At 43.9% G+C, this 23,991-nt stretch overlaps 1 protein-coding gene across 1 annotated transcript in view; it reads left to right on the top strand.

Annotated features, from left to right (window-relative positions):
* Positions 1–22,703, top strand: part of MTBP (MDM2 binding protein) — a 55,405-nt gene extending 32,702 nt beyond the window's left edge. The window contains exons 17-22 of the mRNA XM_018553340.1: positions 5,234–5,329; positions 7,439–7,690; positions 9,118–9,361; positions 16,378–16,491; positions 18,191–18,256; positions 22,655–22,703. Coding sequence (XP_018408842.1) covers positions 5,234–5,329; positions 7,439–7,690; positions 9,118–9,361; positions 16,378–16,491; positions 18,191–18,256; positions 22,655–22,690 — 808 coding nt within the window. The 3' untranslated portion in view covers positions 22,691–22,703. The remainder of the gene's footprint in view (positions 1–5,233; positions 5,330–7,438; positions 7,691–9,117; positions 9,362–16,377; positions 16,492–18,190; positions 18,257–22,654) is intronic.
* Positions 22,704–23,991: the final 1,288 nt, after the last annotated feature.

Genomic DNA, 23,991 nt, shown 5'->3' with positions numbered 1-23,991 from the left:
GCAGGAGGGGCAGCGGAGCCCGGAAACACGACATGGGGGGGGGGGGGGGGGTCTTTGTCAGGCACTATAACGGCCCAGATAAACGATCTGGCGGCAACTGTGTCACCAGAATCGCTTCTATTGTAAAGCCGACCAATGCTGCCAATGGCGTACTATGCAAGTCACTGGTCGCTAAGGGGTTAAATGCTCTATTTTTATTTTTATATCTAGATCTGTCATTGTAAGTAAGCTGTCAGCAAAACACAACACTGTTCCATTCTTGTAACAAATGTAATATTAGTTTTCCAATTTCAAGTTTAAAGGCCAAACCTTTTTATCTTGTTATTGGAGTTCATCTTGTCAGTGACTCGGCTGATTTGTTTTTGCACCGAGTTTTTCTTTGCAAGTGACTCTCCGGCTGTGTCTTGATCACAGGTTCATGGTTTCATTTACACTTGGTTAAACTTGTTTTAGTTCACGTGAGAAAGATTCCTAACTATGTAATGTACACTGACCTTCCTATGAACTCCCAGGCACCGAATTGCCAGCTTGTGTTAAAGGAGAAAGCAAGCATAGCTCAAGTATAAGAGAAAAACAAAAACCTGTCATGCCGCGCAGACCCCTCTATTCAACAAGCACCGAGCTGTGTGCCCTGCAAGTAACAAATAGAGCACATTATTCTTTATAGAGGAAGCCGATGATGTATTGCCTGAGATTCTTTTAGACAGAGGGCAAGCTTTCACCGGAGGAAGGTTTCATAGCGGTAAAACTCTTTGCACCATTTAAATGTTTTTTTTTCTTTACAGTTTTGGCCAGAATGATAATTTATACACTGCACGGGGTGTGTGAATTATCAATAAGATGAGTGTTCTGTACAGAAGGTGGCTGCACAGTAGAACAATGTTACCTTACAGCATGCCATTCCCATCACAGAATGCCCATCTTCCGGGCACTGAAGAGGGAGAGCGATGTGACCCCAGCTGTACAGTGCCCCAGTTGCATCACCTTTACTATCCTCCATTCAGAAAATGTCTTGTGGGGGTTTTTTTTTTTTTTAAAGAATACAAGACATTCTGTGATTGGAGGAGAGGAAGGGATGAGGCTCTGACATATCTCCTGCGTATGTGACATCCAATACTGTGCATTGCCACACACATTGAAAATGCACGTTAATGGAAAAAGAATCTGGATTATAAAAAGCATAGCCAAAACTTATATTTTGTAACGTATATTCTTTACAAGTAGTAACAAAAAAAAAAAGCACTAGGGTTATAATGCACATAAACGCATGTGTCCAGCTTTCCCATACTAAAAATAGTGTCTGTTCCTATCTCCGGCTGCACTGCAGTACATTTAAAATCTGACATCTGTTTTCTCTTTTTCTATTTTTATTTGTGCATTAGAAGACGCATAGAATCCTTTCTCCATTTCAAATCCTAAATCAAAAAGCACTTTGGAAATGCCCATCACCTGCCTAGGGGTAGAAAAAAAACGCACCTCTGTGCACACGCATACATATCAATGGGCCCTAAAAACTAAAGCTGACACCTCCCAGCTGCTTGTAATGTGAAGTAATTCAATATGAAAGAGGTTTTAGCCGATTTCTAACAGCTTAGTAGCATCTTCTATGACTGGGTTCACACCTAGGCGTATCGAATATGCGCGTGTTTCGTGACGCGCGTTTTGCCCGCGATTCGCGTTAAAAAAACGCGACAAATGCGCGTTTCCGAGGGCTACTTGGCTGTATCCCAATGGAAACGCTTGACAAAAACGCCCCAAAGAAGCTTCTGTACTTCTTTGGGCGTTTTGTAGCGCGTTCATATGGCCTGTAATACGCACAGGTGTGAACCATACCCATAGGAGATAATGGGATTTCGGTGTTTGAGCGTTTTGCAGAGCGTTCGAACGTGCTACAAAACGCCCAGGTGTGAACCGGGCCTTAGTGTTTGCAGTCTACCTGCCTTCTAATGGAATATAACAGGGGGAAAAAACCCGAAGATTTATGTGCTTCTGTTGTGAACTTTGAAGACAAGTTTCCCTACCATGCCCATAGCTAGTCAGGTGAATGTGCTTTTACTATTTGTTTGGAATATATAAAAATGTCATGTGTCTAGTCTTTAAAGGAGAATTATGGGGCGTGAAATACACTCATCCCCACAGATAGAGCCAGCGTGTCACACTGCAGCTGTCATACGTTCGTTGCCAACGTTTTCAATCGTCGATTTTAATCGACTAAATCGATTAACTGTTGCAGCTCTAGTCTCTATAGATCGAACTGAGTGATTTTAAAGACCCCTGATCGCTCAGTTCCTGATCTCCCTACAGAGAGCGGTGACTGTCAGTCATCATCCCCGCTATTTGCTGACTTTTGAGTCGCAGGAGGAGATTAGTAAATGTCCTCCTCTTACCCAAAAGAGAACCAACGCCAAAAAAGGTTGGCCCATAGTTCTCTCTTACAGTAAACCTGTCAAATGGTCATTAGCAATCGAACTAGCTATAGTGTCAAAAGGCAGCTTGAGATGCCTACAAGCGAAGGTATTCCTCTTTGATCAAACATGTACCTAATATTTCCCATTTATAAAGATTTTATTTGGAAACGTTTTGCTTGTTTGTGTCAAAGGACCAAAGCTCCCTGCCTTTTTCTTCAATTATGTGTGCTCCAATGTGACAGGTCCTCTTTAACGTTTTTCTCGCAGGACTTTTGTTGCTATAACTGGCTCTCCTGCTAGTTGGAGATTGGACTTTACAACTTTCTTCTGGGAGATACATCTGTCTTCTGGGACACAGCAGCAGACGATGGTCGTTCTTTTACAAGTGTCACAAATCTTGCAGGTTGCTGCGGGCACGGCACTAGTACACTGTGTATGTGTGATGAGCTGTCTCTTCCCATTAGCCGCCAGCAGAGCGCCTGTCCTTCGAGATTTCAGGATGTCAGAAGTTCATGTGCTTTCCCTGTAACATTCTACATGTTGGAAGATGCTGTAGAAATACTATGCAACCTATTAGTTGCTGATTCCTTAAAGCACATCTAAACCCCAAATCAAGAATGTAATATATTGCAGCGTGCTGGTTCCTAATTGACATTCTTCAAGAATCTGAATATTTTAAATGGTCAGTTTTAAAGGAAACATTATATAAGGAAACCTGGAGGTTTCCATTGCTGATCTCTCCTGAAAATGCTATTGACCTTGCGTTCATATTTTTTTTTAGTATTAATAACGGAGGGTCAGCATAACAGCCAGGCAAAATTATTTCTAGGAGATCAGCTATGTCATATATAGCACATTTCCAGAGGCGTAATCTAGTCATCTGCGGCCGCTCAGCCTGTACAAAGCAATGCTAAGCTGACAGCCGTCACGGCTGTCAAACTCCTTATTTGAGAGGTGTTCAGATTTTTCTGTAGGCTTGCCTACCTTCTTTTGTTTATAGTTTTATTCTAAAAATACTCCGCAGCTTAGAGCCGACGTTTGACACTGCAGTTGTCACACGCCGGTGTTCTATCAATGATTGTGACTGGGTTGGAATGTGTGACCGGTCATGTGGTCACACATTTTAAAGTAATCACGCCCACTTTTTCGGCGGTGGAATATGTGACTGGAAAAAGGTGACAAATTCCAACACTTTCTCAGCTGTTCCAGGGCAGATCAGCATCAGAATCGTAGATCACATGTGCAGGAGAAGCGATCTGCCCTGGAACAGCTGATCGGTCCTGAAATGTCACTGCTATCCGACTCTGGAATGTGAGATCGCAGTCGCATTTCAAGACCGATCAGCTGTTCCAGTGCAGATCGGTTCTCCTGCACATACCATCTGCGATGCCAATCTGCCCTGGAACAGGTGAGAAAACGTTGGATATCTTCACCTTTTGCGTGTCGCATATTCCACCGCCGAAAAAGTGGGCGGGATCACGTTAAAATGTGTGACCATGTCACCGGTCACACATTCTAACGCAGTCATAACTTTTGATAGAACACCGGCTCTATATACCAAAGGTTGAATCGTCTATCATGAATGGCTGATCGCTCAGTTCCAGGTTTCTTCTTCCTGCAGGCAGCAGTAACTCTCAGCCCCTGCTCCCAGCAGGGATTCTCATCTCTGCCTCTCTAGAGCCCCTTCCCCGTCTGTCCCCCCAATGAGCGCTGGAGGCACAGAGTAAGTGGTCATTAGGCATCTGAGTGAGCCCCTACAATATTGTTGGTGTCTTTCTTGGATGAGCAGTGGTTCAGCGCTGTCAGAAGATAATGGGTGTTAGCCCACTATTTGCTGAGTTGGGGTTACAGGAGTACATTAGTAAGAGCCCATTCACATCGGATCTGTTGCATTCCATTCTGTTACAATCCGTTTTCTAACAGATGGTAACGTCAGAGCAGCAGACAGTTCACATTGGTGCCATGCATTGCTGTCTACTGTCCTGAAAAAAAAAAAAGAACATGCTCCATTTTTGTTTAACACAATGTGGCATAGATGCATGCTAACCCAATGGAAAGGAAGCTATACAGTGAAGTTTGTCCACTCTGGACATGTTACTTCACATAAAGCTTCTAAAAAAAAAAAGCCGAAAGAAAGCAACAGATCACAATTATTGGAAGGTAAATTCGCAGGTCAACTGACCCTCTGTAGACCTGCAAGGACCTTCGAATTTTGATATGAATGATGCACCCCAAATATACTCCTGTGACCCGAAAGAAGACTAAAGCCAAAAAAAAGTTTGGCTTTAAAGTGGACCTTTACCCTTATCTTTAAATTAACAGCAAACACACCTTTTAGAAATGTTTAGTAATGACAATCTACAAACAGATACTTCTAGATCATTGCCGGCTTTGTATTCTTTGAATACCTTATTTCTCTTTTCTTACCCAGTCTTCTGACAGTGGCCATGATTACTAAGGGCAGATCACTAGCTTTCCATTTACTTCCTGGAACTCTGGCACATGTGACTTGGACATGTTACCATGCACATCATCTCAGGGGAGGAAAATGCCTTTTCCCCGAGATCTCCTGAGACTACAGATGAGATTTCCCAGCAATTTTCTGCTGATGACAAGGCAATCCCAGTGTGCATTGCTTTGGCAAAGTGAAGTCATTTTGCTCTTTCAAATCTGCTCCAGATGTTGTCTGCTCCAGTTATGATAAATTCCCCCCAATGCACGTGGGACTATGGAACAATAGTCTACAATAGTAAAGCAAATAAAGAAATATGTAATATTCATTGTGGTCTCAATGTAATAATCACATTTTTTCCCCTTTCTTCCAGAGATAATGTTTTCCTATTAACACCCCAACTCACCCCACGTAAGCTGAGCGGGCTACCTTTCGAAAGAGCCTCTGAATGTCACTACCATGGTCTTGAGTAAGTTCTTTATATGTTTCATAAAGGTAATCATAAAAAATAGGGACGTTCTGTATTTGAAAAAAAAAAAAAAAAAAACCTTTTACATAGAATTATCCCCAGTACCTACATGGGAAGGAATGGCACCCTGGGCCTTGAATGGTCCAGGGCAGGGGTAGCCAAACTCCTGCCCACCAGCTGTGGTGGAACTACAAATCCCATGAGGCATTGCAAGATTCTCACAGACATGACTCCCAGGGAGAGATGCATCATGGGATTTGTAGTTTCACCACAGCTGGTGGGCAGGAGTTTGGCTACCTCTGCCCTGGACCATTCAAGGTTTTGCTGCCTTATGTAGTGCAGACGGTCTAAAAGTGTGCAGATGTTTACTGGAGGGCAGGACACAGGGATGACCCATCACAGGCTGGAATTGGTGCTGGGTCAAGCTGCATTGCTGGTAGGTCTCTGATCTAGCTGAGCTGTCTGGGAGGGGTTGCCTATATCACAATACTTACTACAGATCTTCCACTGGTAATACATTTGCTATACAGTATATGTATGCGTTTAGCTTTTAGTCTACAATTCAGTTTAAATGCTTATAGAACGGTATACCCCCCCAAAAGAGTAAGTTTCTTTCCGATTGGGTGTGCTTTGTGGAGGGGAAGTTTGCAGCACATATGCTTTATCAATCAAACCTGTTCAGGTGGGCTCACGTTTTTATAGTAATGTTAATGTTTTATCATGATCAGTTCTAAAAAATACACACACAGCTAAATGATTATAGGATTGACTCAATTTCTCTTCATACAGTTTCAATTGGAGAGTCAGTGTTAGGGTGCCCACACACCTTACGATAATCGCGGGAAATCCCGCGATCGTACGATTATGGTAAGGTGTGTGGAAGCCGTGCGTATATACAGGTAGTAGAGGTACTACTGTAAGAAAAGAAATAGACACCGGCACTCGATTTATTATTGGAGTGCCGGTGTCTATTTCTTTTCTGCATTACTTTGACGGTGGCCATCCGTCGACTACTGAGCACCCAGGATACTTTGTTGGACGTGCGGTCAGGAGTGCAATGGGTACATGGACTGTACTCTACTACTGTAAGGTCGCACGACTTTAAACTTACGGACATGTTCGAAAACCCGCCGAGCATCGTACGATGTTCGGCGGGTTTGTGGCATGCCCGTACGATAACAGCCGTACGGGCCGGTGTGCGCAAGCGCACACTGCCCGTTCGGCTTTGCGGTCATGGGAAGCCCGCACCTCAGGGGGCGTGGCTTGTGATCATCGCAAGTACGATCTGCCTATGCAACATAGGCAGATCGTACGTTTTTTTAAGTACCTTACAACCATCGCAAGACAAAAGTCTTGCGATGGTTGTAAGGTGTGTGCCCAGCCTCAGTAACAAAAAAAAACTATTACTGTGATCGTCGAATAAAACAGAATGAAGGGAATTTATCAAAACTGGAGCAGATAAAATCTGGAGCAGTTGTGCATGGCAACCAATCAGTTTCTTTCATTTTCAAATCTTAACTGAACAAACTGAAGAGAGAAGCTGATTGGTTGCCATGCAGAGCTGCTCCAGTTTTTGTCTGCTCCAGTTATGATAAATGCCCCCCCCCCCTAATGTATTCTGTACCAGTGTCTTGTTTATTTGTAACTCTAATTTTTTTAAGTACATTTAGTACACTCACTGTTTTTTTCCATAATTATATCACAGTTCTAGTATTAAACGGATAAACACTACCGCCTCCTTTCGCAGGCTCTTTTTGTCAAAGTCCTCATGTTATGGCTGTGTCACAACTGAGCTAGTGGTTTGGGTTTGAGAGCTAGTAGCCGCTAGTAGCTAGCTGCCAAAGGATCCATAGCACAAGGCATTATTCTGGGGGACATCATATTAGGACTGTGGGCAGGGAGGGTTTACCTATCTGTAAAATAAAGATTTTGTACAAAAAGTAAAAAAAATAAAAGAAAATGAAAAAATAAGCAAAGGTTGGCCCTAAACCATTACAGTATTCATTTATTATAGTAAAAAAAAATGAAAGGCCCGATTTTTGTAGATTTTTAAGTCAACCGATCCCGTCCATCTATACAAGACCTCCTGTGTTTTTCTTCATTATTTAGGTATTGCCTCGATGAAAGGAAAGCGTTAGATCGTGATGTAGCCTATTCAGAGCTGCAGTCTCGTCTCATTCGCTATGAAACTCAGACCACTTGTACTAGAGAGTGCTGTCCTCTCCCCTTCGCTCTGAGTCCGCTTCCATCTCCCGCTGTCCTGTCTGAGCCAGGCAGTGTTCCAGACGGAGAGTCTCTGCAAGACCATCTGAGGCTGAAACGACGGTCTCGGGACCTGGACGGATTGATCGCCAGCAAGAGGTAAGTAACTTTACTGCGGTTCGCATGTTGTCTGTAGATTTTCCACTCTGTTTGACCGGGTGATCACTGACCTGCTGTTGGGACGTTGATATTTTGGTTCCTGATTTCTTTACAGCGAAAGAAACTGCGAGTAATAGCCCAGTTACTAGATCAGCTCTTGTTTGCATGTGTTCTGTGAAGCTTCCTGTTGTTCCCAAGGTAGTGAAGATGTGGGAATTTCAGCTGAATGTGTTGACTTTCCCAGTCCTGAAACCAGCATGAGTTGGTCTCTCCCCTGAAGTTTGCCTCATTTGGATAGCCATGAGCCTTGAAGTGACACTAAACGCAGGAGTTAAAAGAGATGTATGGAGTAAGTGTTTTTCCCCATTGTTCTCTTAAGGGTCACGTGGAGGACATATACTAGCTTCCTCCCGTGACCCACAGCTTAGAATATCGCATAATATTAGACAGTTTCATTGTTACATGTCAGCTCGAACTATGAGGAGGAGTGATTTTCACTCGCCTTATAGTTCTGCTTTTAAATCTTAAAAATACATTCGAGGACCTTTACTATTAAATGTATCTTATTTGTGTATCTCACGGCTGTATTGCCTCCAAATCATCTCTGAATTGGTGCTGACACTGTCCTTCCTTCTGGAGGGTGGCTACTTTAGTTCCTCATGGTCCCTGTGTGTGTTGTAAAGTAGTCACCGCTACAAGCTCGCTCAGGTGATGGACTATAATCTCACGTTTTAGTTTACTCATTTGTATTGAGATTCTAGTCTGCCCCGGGAGGGAGCGTTAGTATCCACAGCACATAGCACCCAAGCTAGTATTCAAAGCCTATCACAGGCTTTGAATACTATGAGCAGTGGAGTACACAGGACTTTGGGGAAGTGGGTGTTAGCTGCCAGAGATTTTTCCAGCAAGAAAGTATTAACCCTTTTGTTTACAGGAAAGTCTTTACAGGTCGGCTCTATTGATGGGGAACTCGGTGAACAGATACCTCTGTCAGTCATGGCTCCCCGCAGGGACTCCACTTCCCCTCTCCGTCTCTCCAGCGCTGAGTGGAGGAACGGGCGGGAAAGGGGTCAGGAACACAGCTGGCTCTGCCTCCAGAGAGGCAGAGCCGGGCTTCAATCAGGCAGCGGATTGAATCCCGACAATATTGTCGGGATCCATCCCGGCTGTGGTGCGGTTCTGCGCTGTCCGTATATAGCTGCCAAAAGTCCACTATATGCTGAGTTTTGGGTCACTGGAGGACATAGTATACTGTATGTCCTCCTGTGACCCTGAAAAGAACTATGACCACAAAAAGGTTAGGCTGTAGTTCTCTTGTAAAGAATGCTGAGTGGTATGCTCGCGCCATTATATTGAATATACAGGTATCACTACTGTTACAGCCGTGGATATGCAGTAAAATCACTGACTTGTTTTTTTGTCTTTAGACTTGCAAAATCTGAAAGCTCGGACTCTCTGCTGTCTCTGGCCAGTGAGGGCAGCGGTCCTCGTCAGCCATCCAGAGTGACCAGGACACGCTCTGAAAGGATGGCACCAGCGCCATCTTCAGCCGCGCAGACTTCCTCTTCTGCTGCCCGGGGACCTTTAGGGAGCAGCAAACCTGCCCAGCCAAAGCAACCTGCCAATCTGGAGTCCGAGAGCAAGGAATCCAGATCCCAGAAACACAGCAGGGTAACGTGTTCTGTCATGTCTTGTATTCCTTTCTGCCGCCTTGTGCAATGAGACCTCTGAATGACTTTGTTGGTTCTTCGCAGAGCCAGTGAAGTATAGAGATCATTTCCCAGTACTCTTCCAGTTTTCTCTTGTAATTCACGTCAGAGCTTCCCAGGAACTGAAATAAACATTTCTAATATTTGGGTAATTGAAGCTGAGTATACAATGAAAAAAATGCATAAAAAGACAATGGTTGTAGTGAAAACTACATTACTAAAGGATTGGTAGGTAACAGGCAGCAAAATGCCATTATTTTGTTTCCTTTCTCTGTAAATGAGAAGTTAAGCCCCACTTCCTCCTACCTGCTTGGTTTTCCTATTCGTCGTCAGAGCTGCCCATTACATAAAAGGTATGTAATGGGCGAATGCAAAACCACATCCATATTCCTTCATTGTGGGAGAGGTTACTACCGTGTTTCCCCGAAAGTAAGACCTACCCCGAAAATAAGCCCTAGTGCTATCTTCGGGGATTTCTGTAATATAAGACCTACCCCGAAAATAAGCCCTAGTGCTATCTTCGGGGATTTCTGTAATATAAGACCTACCCCGAAAATAAGCCCTAGTGCTATCTTCGGGGATTTCTGTAATATAAGACCTACCCCGAAAATAAGCCCTAGTGCTATCTTCGGGGATTTCTGTAATATAAGACCTACCCCGAAAATAAGCCCTAGTGCTATCTTCGGGGATTTCTGTAATATAAGACCTACCCCGAAAATAAGCCCTAGTGCTATCTTCGGGGATTTCTGTAATATAAGACCTACCCCGAAAATAAGCCCTAGTGCTATCTTCGGGGATTTCTGTAATATAAGACCTACCCCGAAAATAAGCCCTAGTGCTATCTTCGGGGATTTCTGTAATATAAGACCTACCCCGAAAATAAGCCCTAGTGCTATCTTCGGGGATTTCTGTAATATAAGACCTACCCCGAAAATAAGCCCTAGTGCTATCTTCGGGGATTTCTGTAATATAAGACCTACCCCGAAAATAAGACCTAGTGGTCTTTTTTCGTGAAAAAAAATAAAATAAGACACTGTCTTATTTTCGGGGAAACACGGTAGTATCACTCCACAAATCCTAACAGTGTCTCACACCAGCAATAAACCACAATTGTATTCGTAACTCTTACAGGAGTAGAAGGCCTTATGACGGGTAGCCAAACCTGGGCCCTCCAGCTGTGGTGAAACTTCAAATCTTATCATGCCTCTGCCACTGGAAGTCGTGGCTGTCAGTCTTGCAATGCCTTATGGGACTTGTAGTTCTACAACAACTGGAGGGGAGTAGTTTGGCTATCCCTGCCCTATGAGATAGTGATCAACTGGGTATTGATTAAAAAGGACAGATGATAACGTTAAACTACAAAATGGCTAATGTAGCAATGATATATCTTGTATAGCTTATATGGTCATACATGAAATAGCAGTCCAATTATGTGTTTGTTCAAAATCTTTATATGCATCTTACATACTGCTAGCATAGGTACATGTATCCATGTTTAGATCAGCTTCTTCTAATGCACTGTACAGCTATACATACAGCAGGAAAGGAGAGCACACTCAGCCATTCAGGTCGCGCTTGTTATTGATGATTCCATGCACTTTTAGCTCACCTATGAGCATGCTTTCAGAAGGAGAAGGTGACATACTTGGTGTGTTCTGCTTTTCCTTCCCTGTCCAGTCTCACAGGGATCCCAATCTTGCTTAAAGGGTATGTTAACCTTTTTGTGTTTTAAGAAAACAATTGATAATTACCCTAGCTTCATCAAATACAGCTCATTAATAAACCTAAAAGGCAGGGATGCTAAATACCGATCTTTACCTTTTATTTTAGTGGTGGTCACATGATCGCTGTACTTCCTTTCCAAGCTTCGAAGGGGGTGTGGTACAGACTGCTAATACAAATCAGCAGCTTTTCCTGATATGATAAAACCTAGGAGCACTTTAGCTCCATGGAAATTAGCACAGCACCCACATGCTGTAGGCGGGGATAGGGGGATGATTGACATCCCTAAACACTCCCTGCCTACACTATATGGCAAAGCAAGCTGAGTAGAATGTGGAGAAGGGCACGTTGTCCTGTGATGTCACAGGCCGACTACGGAGCTATGGCGTATGATCTAATAGAATAAAAGAGGGCGCAAACGGACCACGCCAACACGAATCTGCTTCCGTGTTTTTGCGTGGTAAGAAACCAAAAGGAAGTAAGTTATTCCCAGGGAGACTGGCAGGATCCTCCGAAATTTAGTGTAGCTTCAACTTTTTCTTGACTTAATAAAAAGGATCTGTAGAAGACTGTGAGGGACAGCAACAGAATTGTCAAATCTAGGGTCACATACACTTCAACTTCAAGGGATTCGGCACAAAGGTCCAGGACCTGCCTGGGCACTTTGTTCAGCCAGATTTCTGATATGGCACCATTGGCAGAGTTGCAAAATCCTTTGGCAGGAAGCAGTTCACATATACACAGTTCACCTGAGTACGGACTTCTACTTTTATCCCTTTTACTGCCACTGAAGTAACTATTACAATGTGACAATCAAAGCTGGAAAAGAGGTTAATGGACGCAAGAGCAGTCATGAGCTTGTTTTACATATAAGAGTATCCCCACACAAGTCAGCGGTAGAAGGCCGTCATTTAGTTTGAACTGTAAGTTGATGAGCTGTAAATGGCTTTTCTGGCATTACGTTTATTTTACCAGTCCGGGTGTAGTCCATTAGAACTGATGCCACCTTTTCTGTCACATTGAAGCATATCTAAACACAAAAACATAATATATTGCAAGTTACCGATTCTTAAATGAGGTGGATGCGTTACGTTTCCCCCCTTTTTTTTTTTCTTCTCATTTTTAATTGGTGATCTGGTCAGTAACACACTTCCCTTTTTATGGTTGCCCGGCTCTATGGAGGAGCAACAAAGCCACACTCTAACAACAGCATTGTCACCCTGTGGGGAGGAAGGTGGTAGATAGACTTGCACATTTTGATGGACTGGACCAACGAATTAAATCTGAACTCCAGATTAAAAAAAAAATATTTTTAATTCAAAGTTTTTATTGTTTTTCGGTATATTACGCCTAAGTATACTTTGTCAATACCAAAGTAGAGCAAGTAAAATTTATAAATGCGAAGAAACTGAGATAATAGCATAAGATCAAATACTGCATAAATGTCAGGTGCGATGCTTAAGTGACAGAGCGCTCTCAATGTGGCCCCGTATGCAAAAAAGTACAAGGCCGCAACTTGGGTTGTGTGAGAATACAAAGATTACTATAAGGCAGCAACTGTATGAGCAAAACATAAGTGAAACGCATTGTTGTAAGTTGATCTTATGCACTTTGTAAGAACATAGGAAACGTCCAGAAAAATTATAATCTTCGCTTAAGAAAAGGCAAATTCAGGAAAATTGTAAATAAGAGATAAGAAAAGATGTTGGAGCAAGTGTAGTCAGAAAAAAAGGAGAGAACATACCAGTCTCAGGTCGTTCCCGGGTATGGGTGGAAGACATCTCAGGCCTGTTACGAGAGTCTAAAGCATTAGGAGATGTCTGTCAAATGATTGAGTGTATAGGTATTGGATCCATGGATGCCACGTTTGTTCGAAACGCGTGGCTGTTTTCCAGTCTAGCAGAGATAGGTTCGTTAAAAGAGAACTATGGGGTAAGTGTTTGTTTTTCCCCATAGTTCTCCTAAGGGTCACAGGAGGACATATACTAGCGTCCCCCCGTGACCCAAAGCTCAATATATCCCAGGCTACAGCTCGCGGCATACTGAGACCGCCGCAGCCGGGATGGATCCTGACAATGCTGTCGAGATCCACCCAGCTGTGTGAGTGACAGCTGGCTCTGCCTATCTAGAGGCAGAGCCAGCTGTGCCCGCCCCCTCTCCCGTCCGTTCCTCCAGTCAGCGCTGGAGGATTGGAGAGGGGAGGGAATCCCCCGTGGGGATTGACAGATAAGTGATCACTCATATCGATGAGAGCAGACCAGGTATCTATGGTTCCTTGTTACAGGCCCTTTCGAAGGGAGTGAACGTGGGACCTGTAGGAAACTTGGGGAATTGGGAAGACACAAAGTGCTTGACCTGGAGGTAATGAGAAAGTTCCGTTGCCGAAAGCTGGTAGGATGATCTCAATTGAAGAAACGTTTTTGGACCTGCAGCTGTCTATAGTGTAAACATACAGGTTACGCCTTTTTGGTTTTCCAGTAGTGGAATGCAGCGGGGGCAACGAGGGATTGCTTAGAAACGACAGAAGCAGGCGGTGAGGGGACATTAGGTGTGCTGAGTATTTGTGGGCACTACCATATGCGCAAGGAGTGAGCGGTAATAGGGTTAAGCAAATGCGCCCTGTCTTTCGGGAGGAGCCACAGGAGATTTTCAATAGCGTGCGGGACGCAATTGACAGCCTTCATCGAGACTCAGATTGGAGAGTCTAAAGTAGCGTGGTCAGATAACTTGTTTTTTTTAAGCAGTTAAAGCAAGTGTTTTAAGTGAAGTGTTTTTATGTTTTTTGTTTTTTCCCTCTCTATTTGGGATAAAGGTTTTTCATAAATGAAGAATAAATGCTGACCATGGTACACACCCCTGTGGTTTGTTTCAGTCCTCTTGCTGCCATTTTTGCTGGACAGCTTGGTCTGGTAAAGGAAGCTTAGAATAACAGACTTACTGGCCAGATCGTAAAGGATATAAAATCCTAAAAAAGAGAGCAGATGTAGCGACTACATCTAATTATTGGTACGCTGCATTATATTACAATTTTGCCTTTGGGTTGAGATGAACTTTAAGGAGATTTCCCCTCACTTTCTGTCCCAGTGGCACAATAGGAAGTGAGGGGAAATCCGCTCTTAGATGGTTGTCACCACTAGAGTTGTCCCCAGTTGTAAAATTTCCCGTCACCTTTTCTGGCGACAACTGTAAAGCGTTAATTTCTCACCGCTTTCTGTCCCAGGACAACTAGAGAGGGCTGAATGTTCCCAGCGAGGACACAAGACTGCAATAAAAAATCTGACAGAGGTGCGAGTCTCACCCCCGGATATCTTTCTGACCACTAGTGGGCGCTTTTACACTTTAAAAGAAATAAAATAATCAAAATGCGGGAAAGCAAGAAAGTTAAATGTGAGAAGTCTCATCAGTAGGTACAAGTATTCGAATATAAATAGCAAATGTGTTCTCAGAGGAGATACAGCGGAGTTTTCCTTTAAGAGATATGAAACCGGTTATGTGAAGTGCTTTCAGCCATCTTTGCGATGTTCGAGGCTTTGAATTGTAATGTCTGGCCGGGGAGAGCGGGGAGAGGGTGTTTCATACGGGCGGTAATGTGTTTAGGAAGAGATTTAACCTTTTAGGTCTAAAAATAGAAGCCATTTCTGTCAGACAATCGGTTCCCTTTGTGAGTTCCTGCAGCCTGTGAGGAAGGAAGAGTCTGAAATGAAGACGAGGAAGGTTATGCTGCACCGTACTGTAATTATGCTCAGTGTGGTGTCCTGATATGATGAGTGCTATTGTTTTCATCTACATATGTTTTTCTCTCTTGCTACATGCAGGCTTATGTCATTAGAATCTTGCAAACCTTGATTTAAAGCCGAACTCCAGGCACAAAAACTTTCATTTAATACTCATACGTATACTCTAAGATATAAATGCCTTTGCAAACCCACATATTAACTTGTCGACACTGTGCTGCACATAACCTGTGTAGAGAGCAGAGCTGTGGGAGGAGCCAAATGGGCCCAATCACTACAGGCTGCCTGCAGGAAACTACAGGAGGGGCAGAGAGAAGACGCAGTCACTCTGCACAAGGAAGGAGAGCAGCAGTGACCGGTCTTTATTACTGGAAGCTCCAAGTGTCACACTGGATTACTGCACAGATCTGGAAGAAGAGACTCTGAAAGGACAAAGGGCCAGATTCTTTCCTTGACCCACACATGCTTACCTTCACAATCTATTTCCTTCACTGGAGTCAGGAGTGAAGACTTTTGAAAGTTTTCTGTTTTGAAGCTTACACAGAGTTAGTGACCTCTTCCTCACATGACAGTGTTCGGGCCTGGTGATCGGCCACTTAGACTTGAGCACTGCATCCTAGGCGGTGGTCACATGCTCCTCTACGAAGAAGAAGCACCAGCAATTTTTCAGGGTTCACAGAGCAAAGGGGGTAGCGTGGCAAAGTTAGTACAAATGGGTCAGGGGGTGGCCATTGAAGAGACTTTGTCATTCAGGACAAAGTGATAGAGGGCTAATTATAAACTATCCACAGGGCTGTGAACGTTCGACCTGTGCAGATATATGCCAAAATGAACGTTCTTTTAAGTATTTCCTATACAGTAAGCTTCTGCACATTTTTTGGAATGTGGATTAACTGCACATATCTGGAAGAAAGCACGCCAAGATTCTAGTAAGAATACACAGGACTCTTGTACTTGGTTATTCTTTGCTTATCATTTTATTTGTGCTGGTGACCATTGTCTGGGACTGAAAGTGAGGTAGAATCTGTCACATTTGAATTGTTACCCAAACAGGAATGGAGGTTATATCTTCCAATGGGGGCACTTTTTTCAAACGTCAATTTTCTAAGTGGTGGTGTCACTCATGTTGGAGAGTTCCGTGCCCTTTCTGTTGCATTTATAATGGAACGGGCGGTGTGAGGGGAAGTATTACCAATGGGATGGGCGTTGTGAGGCAAGTATTCCCAATGGGGACAGGGGGGATGAAGGGGAGTATCCCCAATGGGACGGGGAGTAAAAGGAAGTATCCCCAATGGGATGGGGAGTAAAAGGAAGTAATCAGTCGCCAATGTATCGGAAGCTTTAGTAATCTGTTTGCCTTTGGCTTACCACACATCGCTATGTTGCGTTCTGTTTGTATTATCTTGTTCTCTCCTCTACAACAAAAGAACCCCTAAGTTTAATCCAAAATGTACATCTGCCTTCAAAAAACACAGCAATCTCATCATCATAACATCTGAATTCCTGTTTATGTTTTTCTCAGATGCTGAGGGAGGTGGTGTGTAAAACGCTACAGAAGCATGCCATCCAGGAGGGTCACCCTTGCTTCGCCGCCTGCAGTCAGCGCCTCTTCGAGGTCTCCAAATTCTTCTTAAAGGTGCAGTATATGTCTGTCAAAACCACTGACCAACAAACCTTTTTTTCTTCCTCCTATTAAAGGATTTTTGTTGGTTTTTGTTAATTGCAGTATTTTAGCTGATTGCTCTTTTGTCACACTCTTAAAGGAGAACTATGGGGGTCAGTGTTTTTCCCCATAGTTCTCCTTAGGGTAACGGGAGGACACAAACCTAGCGTCCTCCCGTTTACCCTAAGCTCAGTATACCGCGAGCTACAGCTCGCGGTATACTGAGACGCCGCAACTGAAGCGGATCCAGACAATTGTGCCAGGATCCGCCCAGTTGCGTGACTGACAGCTGGCTCTGCCTATCTAGAGGCAGAGCCAGCTGTACCCGCCCCCTCCCCCGTCTGTTCCGCCAGTCAGCGCTGGCGGAGCGGGGAGGGGGAAATACAGCCCCTCCCCTTGTCACGGCAGAGAGCTGTGACAGGATCGAGAGGTGAGCTCACCTCCCGATCTACTGAGCCGACCTGTGACAGTCTCATTGTCACAGGTCGGCTAGAACTATGAGGTGAGTGGAAATCACTCATCTCATAGTTTTCCTTTAAAGCCCAATTGAGTCTCAGCCTAAATCTGCCTTTTTTTTTTACCCCAGAGGAACCCTTGAAATATTTTTTAGGACTTGGGGAACCCATGCTGATGATCATTCTATCTGCCGATCAAGGTACATAGGTGTGATAAGTAAGTTGCAGAACGTTTACCAGAGTACGGCATCTGACAACCCCACAGAAAATCATTTATCAACACGCTCCTGCCCTATACCCCAAAAAACTATTGACAGTAAGGCTGGGCTGGAAGGGCGGCATTTTCTTCTCGCAACGGAATTTATTTGACGGCTCTGAATGCTGTCCTATGTGTTTACTGTGCTGGTAAATGTTATTACACGCAGTATAGCTGTGTCCTGGTCCCTAACTGCCTCCAGATTCATATGTTACCAGCTCTTGTCTCCACTTTTTTTTTTTTGCAAACCATCTTACTCGCCAAAGTAAGCGTTACTAGAAATGTTAATGTCTTATTTATCGTTAAAGCGTAACTATGGGCTGGCTGCAAGAATAGTTGCAAAGGTTTTTATTGTTTTGAGGATATATCTATCTATCTATCATTTATACCACTAAAGTTCCTATTTAGGTGAAATCAAGTTATCCTAACAAGCTCAGACTGCACAAAAAATTGTTTTACTTATTATTAACCCTCATTCTGGGGATAATCATTCAAGGCAAGGTTATTTTGCACAACTGGATTCCCTGCATCCACCCTTAGACTCTGGCAACAGTTTGGGGAAGGCTCTGCCTCTAGATAGGCAGAGCCAGCTGTCAGTAACGCAGCTGGGCGGATCCAGATATAATTGTCGGGATCCGCTTCAGCTGTGGCGTCTCAGTACAGCGCGAGCAGCTGCTCGCGGTATACTGCGGCGTCTCGGTATACCGTGAGCTACAGCTCGCGGTATACTGAGCCTAGGGTGACAGGAGGACGCTAGTTTGTGTCCTCCCATTACCCTAAGGAGAACTATGGGGAAAAGACTTAACCCCATAGTTCTCCTTTTTAAGGGACTTGAATGCATTTTTCAGATTTAGCTCCTGAGTTTAGTGTCACTTTAAGTGTTAGAAATATAGAAGCACAGTTACAACATTTTCCCTTGCCCGCTTTTCTCCTTTTTTGTTAATCAATGCTTTGCACACAGGACTTGAAGACGTCAAGGGGCCTTAACGATGAGATGAAGAAGGCAGCTGCTAATAATGTTAAACAGGTGAGCTCTGTGTAATGGGAAGGTTTACTTAGGGGGAAATGTGGCGTTCTATTTAAATGAGACTTCAAATGTTGTATAAATATTTAGAAAAGGCAAGATGGCTGACCTTAAACCTCTTCTAGCGACTACTGTACACTGCATCATGCTTCAGAATTCCCTCACTCTTGACTTTGTATGGGGAAAGATTAAAGAGGTTTGTCACTTTAATCTAAAAGAGAAGTGCTGCAGGAGAAACGTGCCATTGCAGCTTCTGCTTTCATGTATAACGGGATCCGTCTGTGTTTATCTGAAGCATCAAATCTGTTACTTCAAGCATAACTTCCCCTTTCAACTGGGACTCCCAGATTTGTTGAAGAATACAGAAACTATTCCTGCTAGGGCAACTCTGTGCATTGCTGGAGATTTAGCAGTCTTCATGGCAGCTCTTACCTGCTCTTGTATATTTACAATATTCACAAGTTTTCGGACTCTCCCCCAGTGTAATCCAATAGATGGTATCATTGGGGGGGACTTTGACTACACACATCAGCTGTGGTTGCAGTGTCCTAACTGGGTCTGTCCACCACCCGAAATCAATCCAGCAACATATACATAGCTCTATTGTTGAGCCCTGAGAAGGTACACGTTGTCCTTAAAGTCATTGACCATCTTTAGTGCAGCCCACCTGGTTTGATACTTGACTCCAGTTCCAAGGTTCAGTCTATAGCCCTGCCCAGTGCCACAATCCTTTCTCTTTATGCTGCACTTGCATGCCATGGCACCATTCATTCCTGCGGGGAGAGCTATACTCATGGCAGCCTCCAGCAGCTCCGAGTACAGCTTTCCCAGTAGAAACGAATAGGGCCAGAGTGCGCATGTGCAGGATGAAGAGGACCCGGCAAGGACACTTTCTGAAAATAAGGCTGTGCCCTTCCGATCAAGGCCATACAGTAAAAATCGCTGCAGTGGGGAACGCATTAAGTCCTGGACCAGGTGGGCTGCACTCTGGAGTGGGGCCATACGTGAAAGAACAACTTGTAAGAAAAGTTCAGTTGTAAAGTCTGGAGACTGTGCTAGCCACTCCATGATTTAAAGACTCATTTTGTTTTCTTCTAAGGTAGTTCTGACATCGCCTGTAGGTATGCTTTGGGTTATTATCAGTTTGCTGCATTCACACATGCTAAGATAGATATAAGAAAGCAGAGTTGGTGACATATCAGTGAGATGCCGCTCTTTTATCGTCCAATCAGGCTGTGGTCAGGCAGGTGACATCATTGTATTAATTCTTTTGGAGAAAGTGGTGTCACCCTCCTGGCTGTGCAGTCTAGCAGAGGTATATCACAATAGCAGCTGAACAGAGTTCCAAATCATTTGGCAGATAAGGCAGTTCACAATGTGTTTCGCTGCTTGCCGGGAGTGCACGTTTAATAGTCCATATGCTGGGTGGCATTTTGGTTTCTTTTTGATCCCCATGTGACATAACCAGTGGCTCTGTCATATATATATTACAGGCTTTTTATCATTTCTATTTCTGAGAAAATCCATTCTTTAACCTCTGCATTCCTCAAATGCTTCTTCTCTACAACACCCATCTTCCCATTAATACCAGGGAATGTGTAATTGATCTGTTGGGTTAATATCGGTGATATGTTGAAACACATTCCCTTTATTCATTGCCTTGTACACGGCGCAGTGTGTCAATGTCCGATTCTCCGGCTTGTCATGTTACATTGTCCCCTGTGCTCGGTCACGCAGATTTAGGTTTGTGAAACTGTCAATGATCCATCAGGGATAGCCGGTGTGGGAAATGGACCGGAACATTCTCATTTTCCACATTCGGGTGAAGAGTAAACACCTTGTCACTTATTTGTAGCTGTGTAGTGAATATGCTGCGTATAGCCCTGAAGACGCAGTCGTATTATGCTGAGCTGTGTCTTAATACTCTTACTGTCAGCTACGCGGCAATTAAATGCAAATCGTTTGCTCGAAGCTTACTGTCCTGAAGAGTCTGAATATGTTTTTTCATAGGTTTTCGGAGAAGTAACTGCAACACAACTGCTAAAAAGTGATTCTTCATTTTCCTACCCAACCAAATTGGCTTCCACACTAATTGGTAGGGATGCACCAATACCGTATCAAAAACGAGTACTGATATTTTTTTTTTTCCGGTACTCGCCAATACCGATACCAGAAGTCCCATTAAGGAAGCCGGGTGGTGTGTAATGACTCTCTTCCCGATTAGGCTTCCCGACCAGGTAACAAGGAAGCATGGAGCCGGCTTTCTGGCCAATCAGGAAGCCAGGGGCTGGGTAATGACTCGCTGCCTGGCTTCCTGATTGGCCAGCTTCTCAATCAGTCAGGAAGCCAGGCGGCGAATCATTTAGACGCCGCTCGACTCCCTGATTGGCTGGTGAAGCCGGCTCCATGCTCTCTCATCACCAAGTGACGATGGAGCAGGCTTCCCAGACAATCGGGAAGCTGGGCAGCGTGTAATGACTCTCCGCCCGGCTTCCTAATACTGGAAGTTCTGGTACTGACATAGGCATCGGGAGCATTTGGGCGAGTACTAGTACTCGCCCAAATATTTCGTATCGACACAGCTACCAATACTAGTATCTGTATTGGTGCATCCCTTTTTATTTGGCTTTGTGATGACTTCACAGATCACGCAGGAGCTGACCAGGTAAATGGGGCATCATTTGTTCCTTCTGGTTTCAACCTGATTGGCTGTGATTTCCAAAATAAAGTGAAAGGTCATATTACTGCCTAAACCATGGACCTAAATTCACCTTTTATTCTACAGAATAAGAGAAGAGCATGGCTTCCAGTGTGCGCATGTTACATTATGTGTAGGTGATGAGTTTAATTCTCTGATCGATTAATAGTTCCGACAGGTTCAAAGAACTGCTATCCTTTTAGGGTACCCAGACCCCATTCTCAAGGAGAATGTGTCATATGTGGGGTCCCAAAGCCTTTAAATCGAGCCCAGCAACATGTAGATCAAGTCATGACTGTAGCAAAAAAAAATTCTCGGAAAGAGAAAAAAGTTAGGCTTTTCACAGTAGAGAAAAAATGTCCACCCTCCTAGGACGCTAGCAAAAAGACTGAGGCATGCTGGGAGTGGGAGGGGCTCAGCAGCTTTGACACTTTTTGTATGCCAGTGTCCAAATGCTTCTGTAAGCAGCAGTATAATTCTGTGTCTCCATAATGAGAAAGAATTAATGGACTACAATCTCATGTTTCGTTTACTAATTTGTAATGAGATTGTAGTCCATCCCGGGAGTGAGTTTGGAGCTGAGTGACTACTTTACAACACACACAGGGACCATGGGGAACAAAAGTAGCCCCCCTCCAGAAGGAAGGACAGTGTCAGCACCAATTCAGAGATGATGTGAGGATCTACAGCCGAGTGATACACAAATAAGATACATTTTTGTTAATAATTAGGCCCCTTTCAGATGAGCATGTCAGGCAAGTATCCGTGCACAGATCCTCTCCTGATCACAGCAGTATGGAACGGATTTTAGCGCTGTGACATCTGTGCTGTGTCCGTACAGTTTTTTTTTTGTTTTTTTTTTCTTTCATCCTGCGATGGAGGAAACTGTAAGCGCCGGACCCCATGTGTGTCTATGGGGAATCTGATGTAAATAAACATGCGTCTGTTTACTTCAGAATGCAGGAGAACCCTACCGACACTCGTCCATTTACACACAGCTGTCCATAGACTTGCTTAGGGCATCTGCTGGGGTCCAGCTGAAACTGACAGATGGACCCGATCGGACTGTTCATCTGATAACACTAAACTGATGAGCGGTAACAGCTTTTAAAGCGTCGCCTATGGCCAATTTTGGGTTATCGTTTTGATGTTTTGCGCGCGCACGCAATTTTAAGGCTTGACATGTTTGGTGTCTTTTTACCCGACGTGACCCCGTCTTTTATATTTTACCAAAAAATTGGGTAATGGTAATAATGTTTTATCATTTAATATCATTTAATATAGGGGAAATTGTTTTTTTTTTTTACATTTCGGTAATTTTTCCTTTTAATATAGTAAAAAAATAAAACCCCCAGTGGTGAATAAATACCACCAAAAGAAAGCTCTATCTGTCCCCAAAAAAGGGTATAAAATTCATTTCAGCGCTGCATGACGGAATAAATGTCAGTTAAAGTACCGCAGCGCTGAACACTGAAAAATGGCCTGGATGGGAAGGGGGTTTAACACCCCGGATGTCAACTGGTTAAGGAACTTGAATGCATTTTTAAGATTTAACGTAAGTCGGCCCCTTTTGCTGTTGTTTTTTTGGGGGGGGAAAAAATCTAAAAAGATTTCAGCATGTAACATGTGTGAGCATTTTAAATACACCTAAACCATCTTTTTGTTTTGTGAAAAGCCTCTCATGGATCCTTTTTCTGTTGTAGGTCATTCAATGGGAACTGGACAAGCTGAAGAAGTAAAGTGTGATGTGTAACATACCTTTTGCTGTGTATAGTAACTATGATGTGTACATGGGGTTGTATATGTCTGTATAGCGTTTGTATCTTTTCTTGTTGGTTTAATAAACCGTTTACCTTTTTATTGTTCACCTTCTGTCCTCTGTTCCAGGATGGTAATATATCATTCTCCAAAGCTCTCCTCCTGCCTAACAATTCCTGCATTGTGTGCTGCTACTGAGCTCTGTGTTTTGTTAACAGATATCATCAGTTTGCTTTGGAGTGAACCAAGGTTTAACCCTTCATGGGTCACAGCCACACTTGTTGTGGTTTTCGGTACTTCAAAGGTGATTGTGCAATATATGAATAGTTTTGTGCCGTGATAACCAGTATTTGTTTTTTGTTCTCAGCAGGTGAATCAAAATGCATGTCTTCAGGGCTGAAGAAAAGAGAACAAGTAGGCCTTTCAGTAACTTTATAGGATTATAGCTCCACCCTTTTATTATATAAACAGCACCTGTAAAGGCTAATTCCACTTTCCCAGGCGAATTTGGAAAATGGAATTATCACAACCAATCTGCTCTCCCGCTGCTCTTAACTTTCACTCCATGGCTGCCGGTGATCTGTCTCCCATACACAGCCCTGTACCATGTACTTCAAATTACGCTTGCAAAGGGCGAGTTCTCGTTGGTCCGCACGGTCACCCCCCCACCATGCTGATAAGATTTACATCTTTGCAGCAACGCTCATTGGTCATCGTGATCAGGTGTTCTCCATTGTAATTTGATATACCTAGTGCGGGGCAATTATCTGTATGGACCGTGCAGCGGGAGCCACAGAGGGGAAGCAGTGTTCTTTCGAAGGCGAGAGCAGCAGGAGGGGGGGGGGGGGGGGGACACTGGAGGAGGTCATTCCATTTTCCCAAATTCACCTGAGAAAGTGGAATTACTCTTAAAGTTCCAGTCCAGTCTAGGCTAAGATGTCATTATTCTGCTGCAGGCACGAGAAATCAATCCCTCAGGGCCTGTTCACCCCAGGGCACTTTGCTGGTGGACATCTGTTACAACGCTTCAATATGCCGACGTGCATTGTAATGTGCTGCCAAAAGCCAAAAAAATCTGCCTAAAAAAATGGTGCATGCCCGTTGGAAGGTGTGTTGGGGTGCCGTTGAGGTTCAATGAAACCATATTGCACCAACACACTTACAGGGCTATTCACTAATGTGTGAAGAGTTTGCAGAAGGAAGAGAACAATTTAGGACAACATAGGTGAACTGGAAAGTGAGCAGAGTTGGAGAATGTTTCCAAATCAGCTATTTTGGCCTA

This window comes from Nanorana parkeri, unplaced genomic scaffold (assembly GCF_000935625.1).
Source record: "Nanorana parkeri isolate BGI_ZX_2015 unplaced genomic scaffold, ASM93562v1 scaffold117, whole genome shotgun sequence".
Classification (NCBI taxonomy): domain Eukaryota; kingdom Metazoa; phylum Chordata; class Amphibia; order Anura; family Dicroglossidae; genus Nanorana; species Nanorana parkeri.
This window is presented reverse-complemented; position numbering and strand designations above follow the sequence as displayed.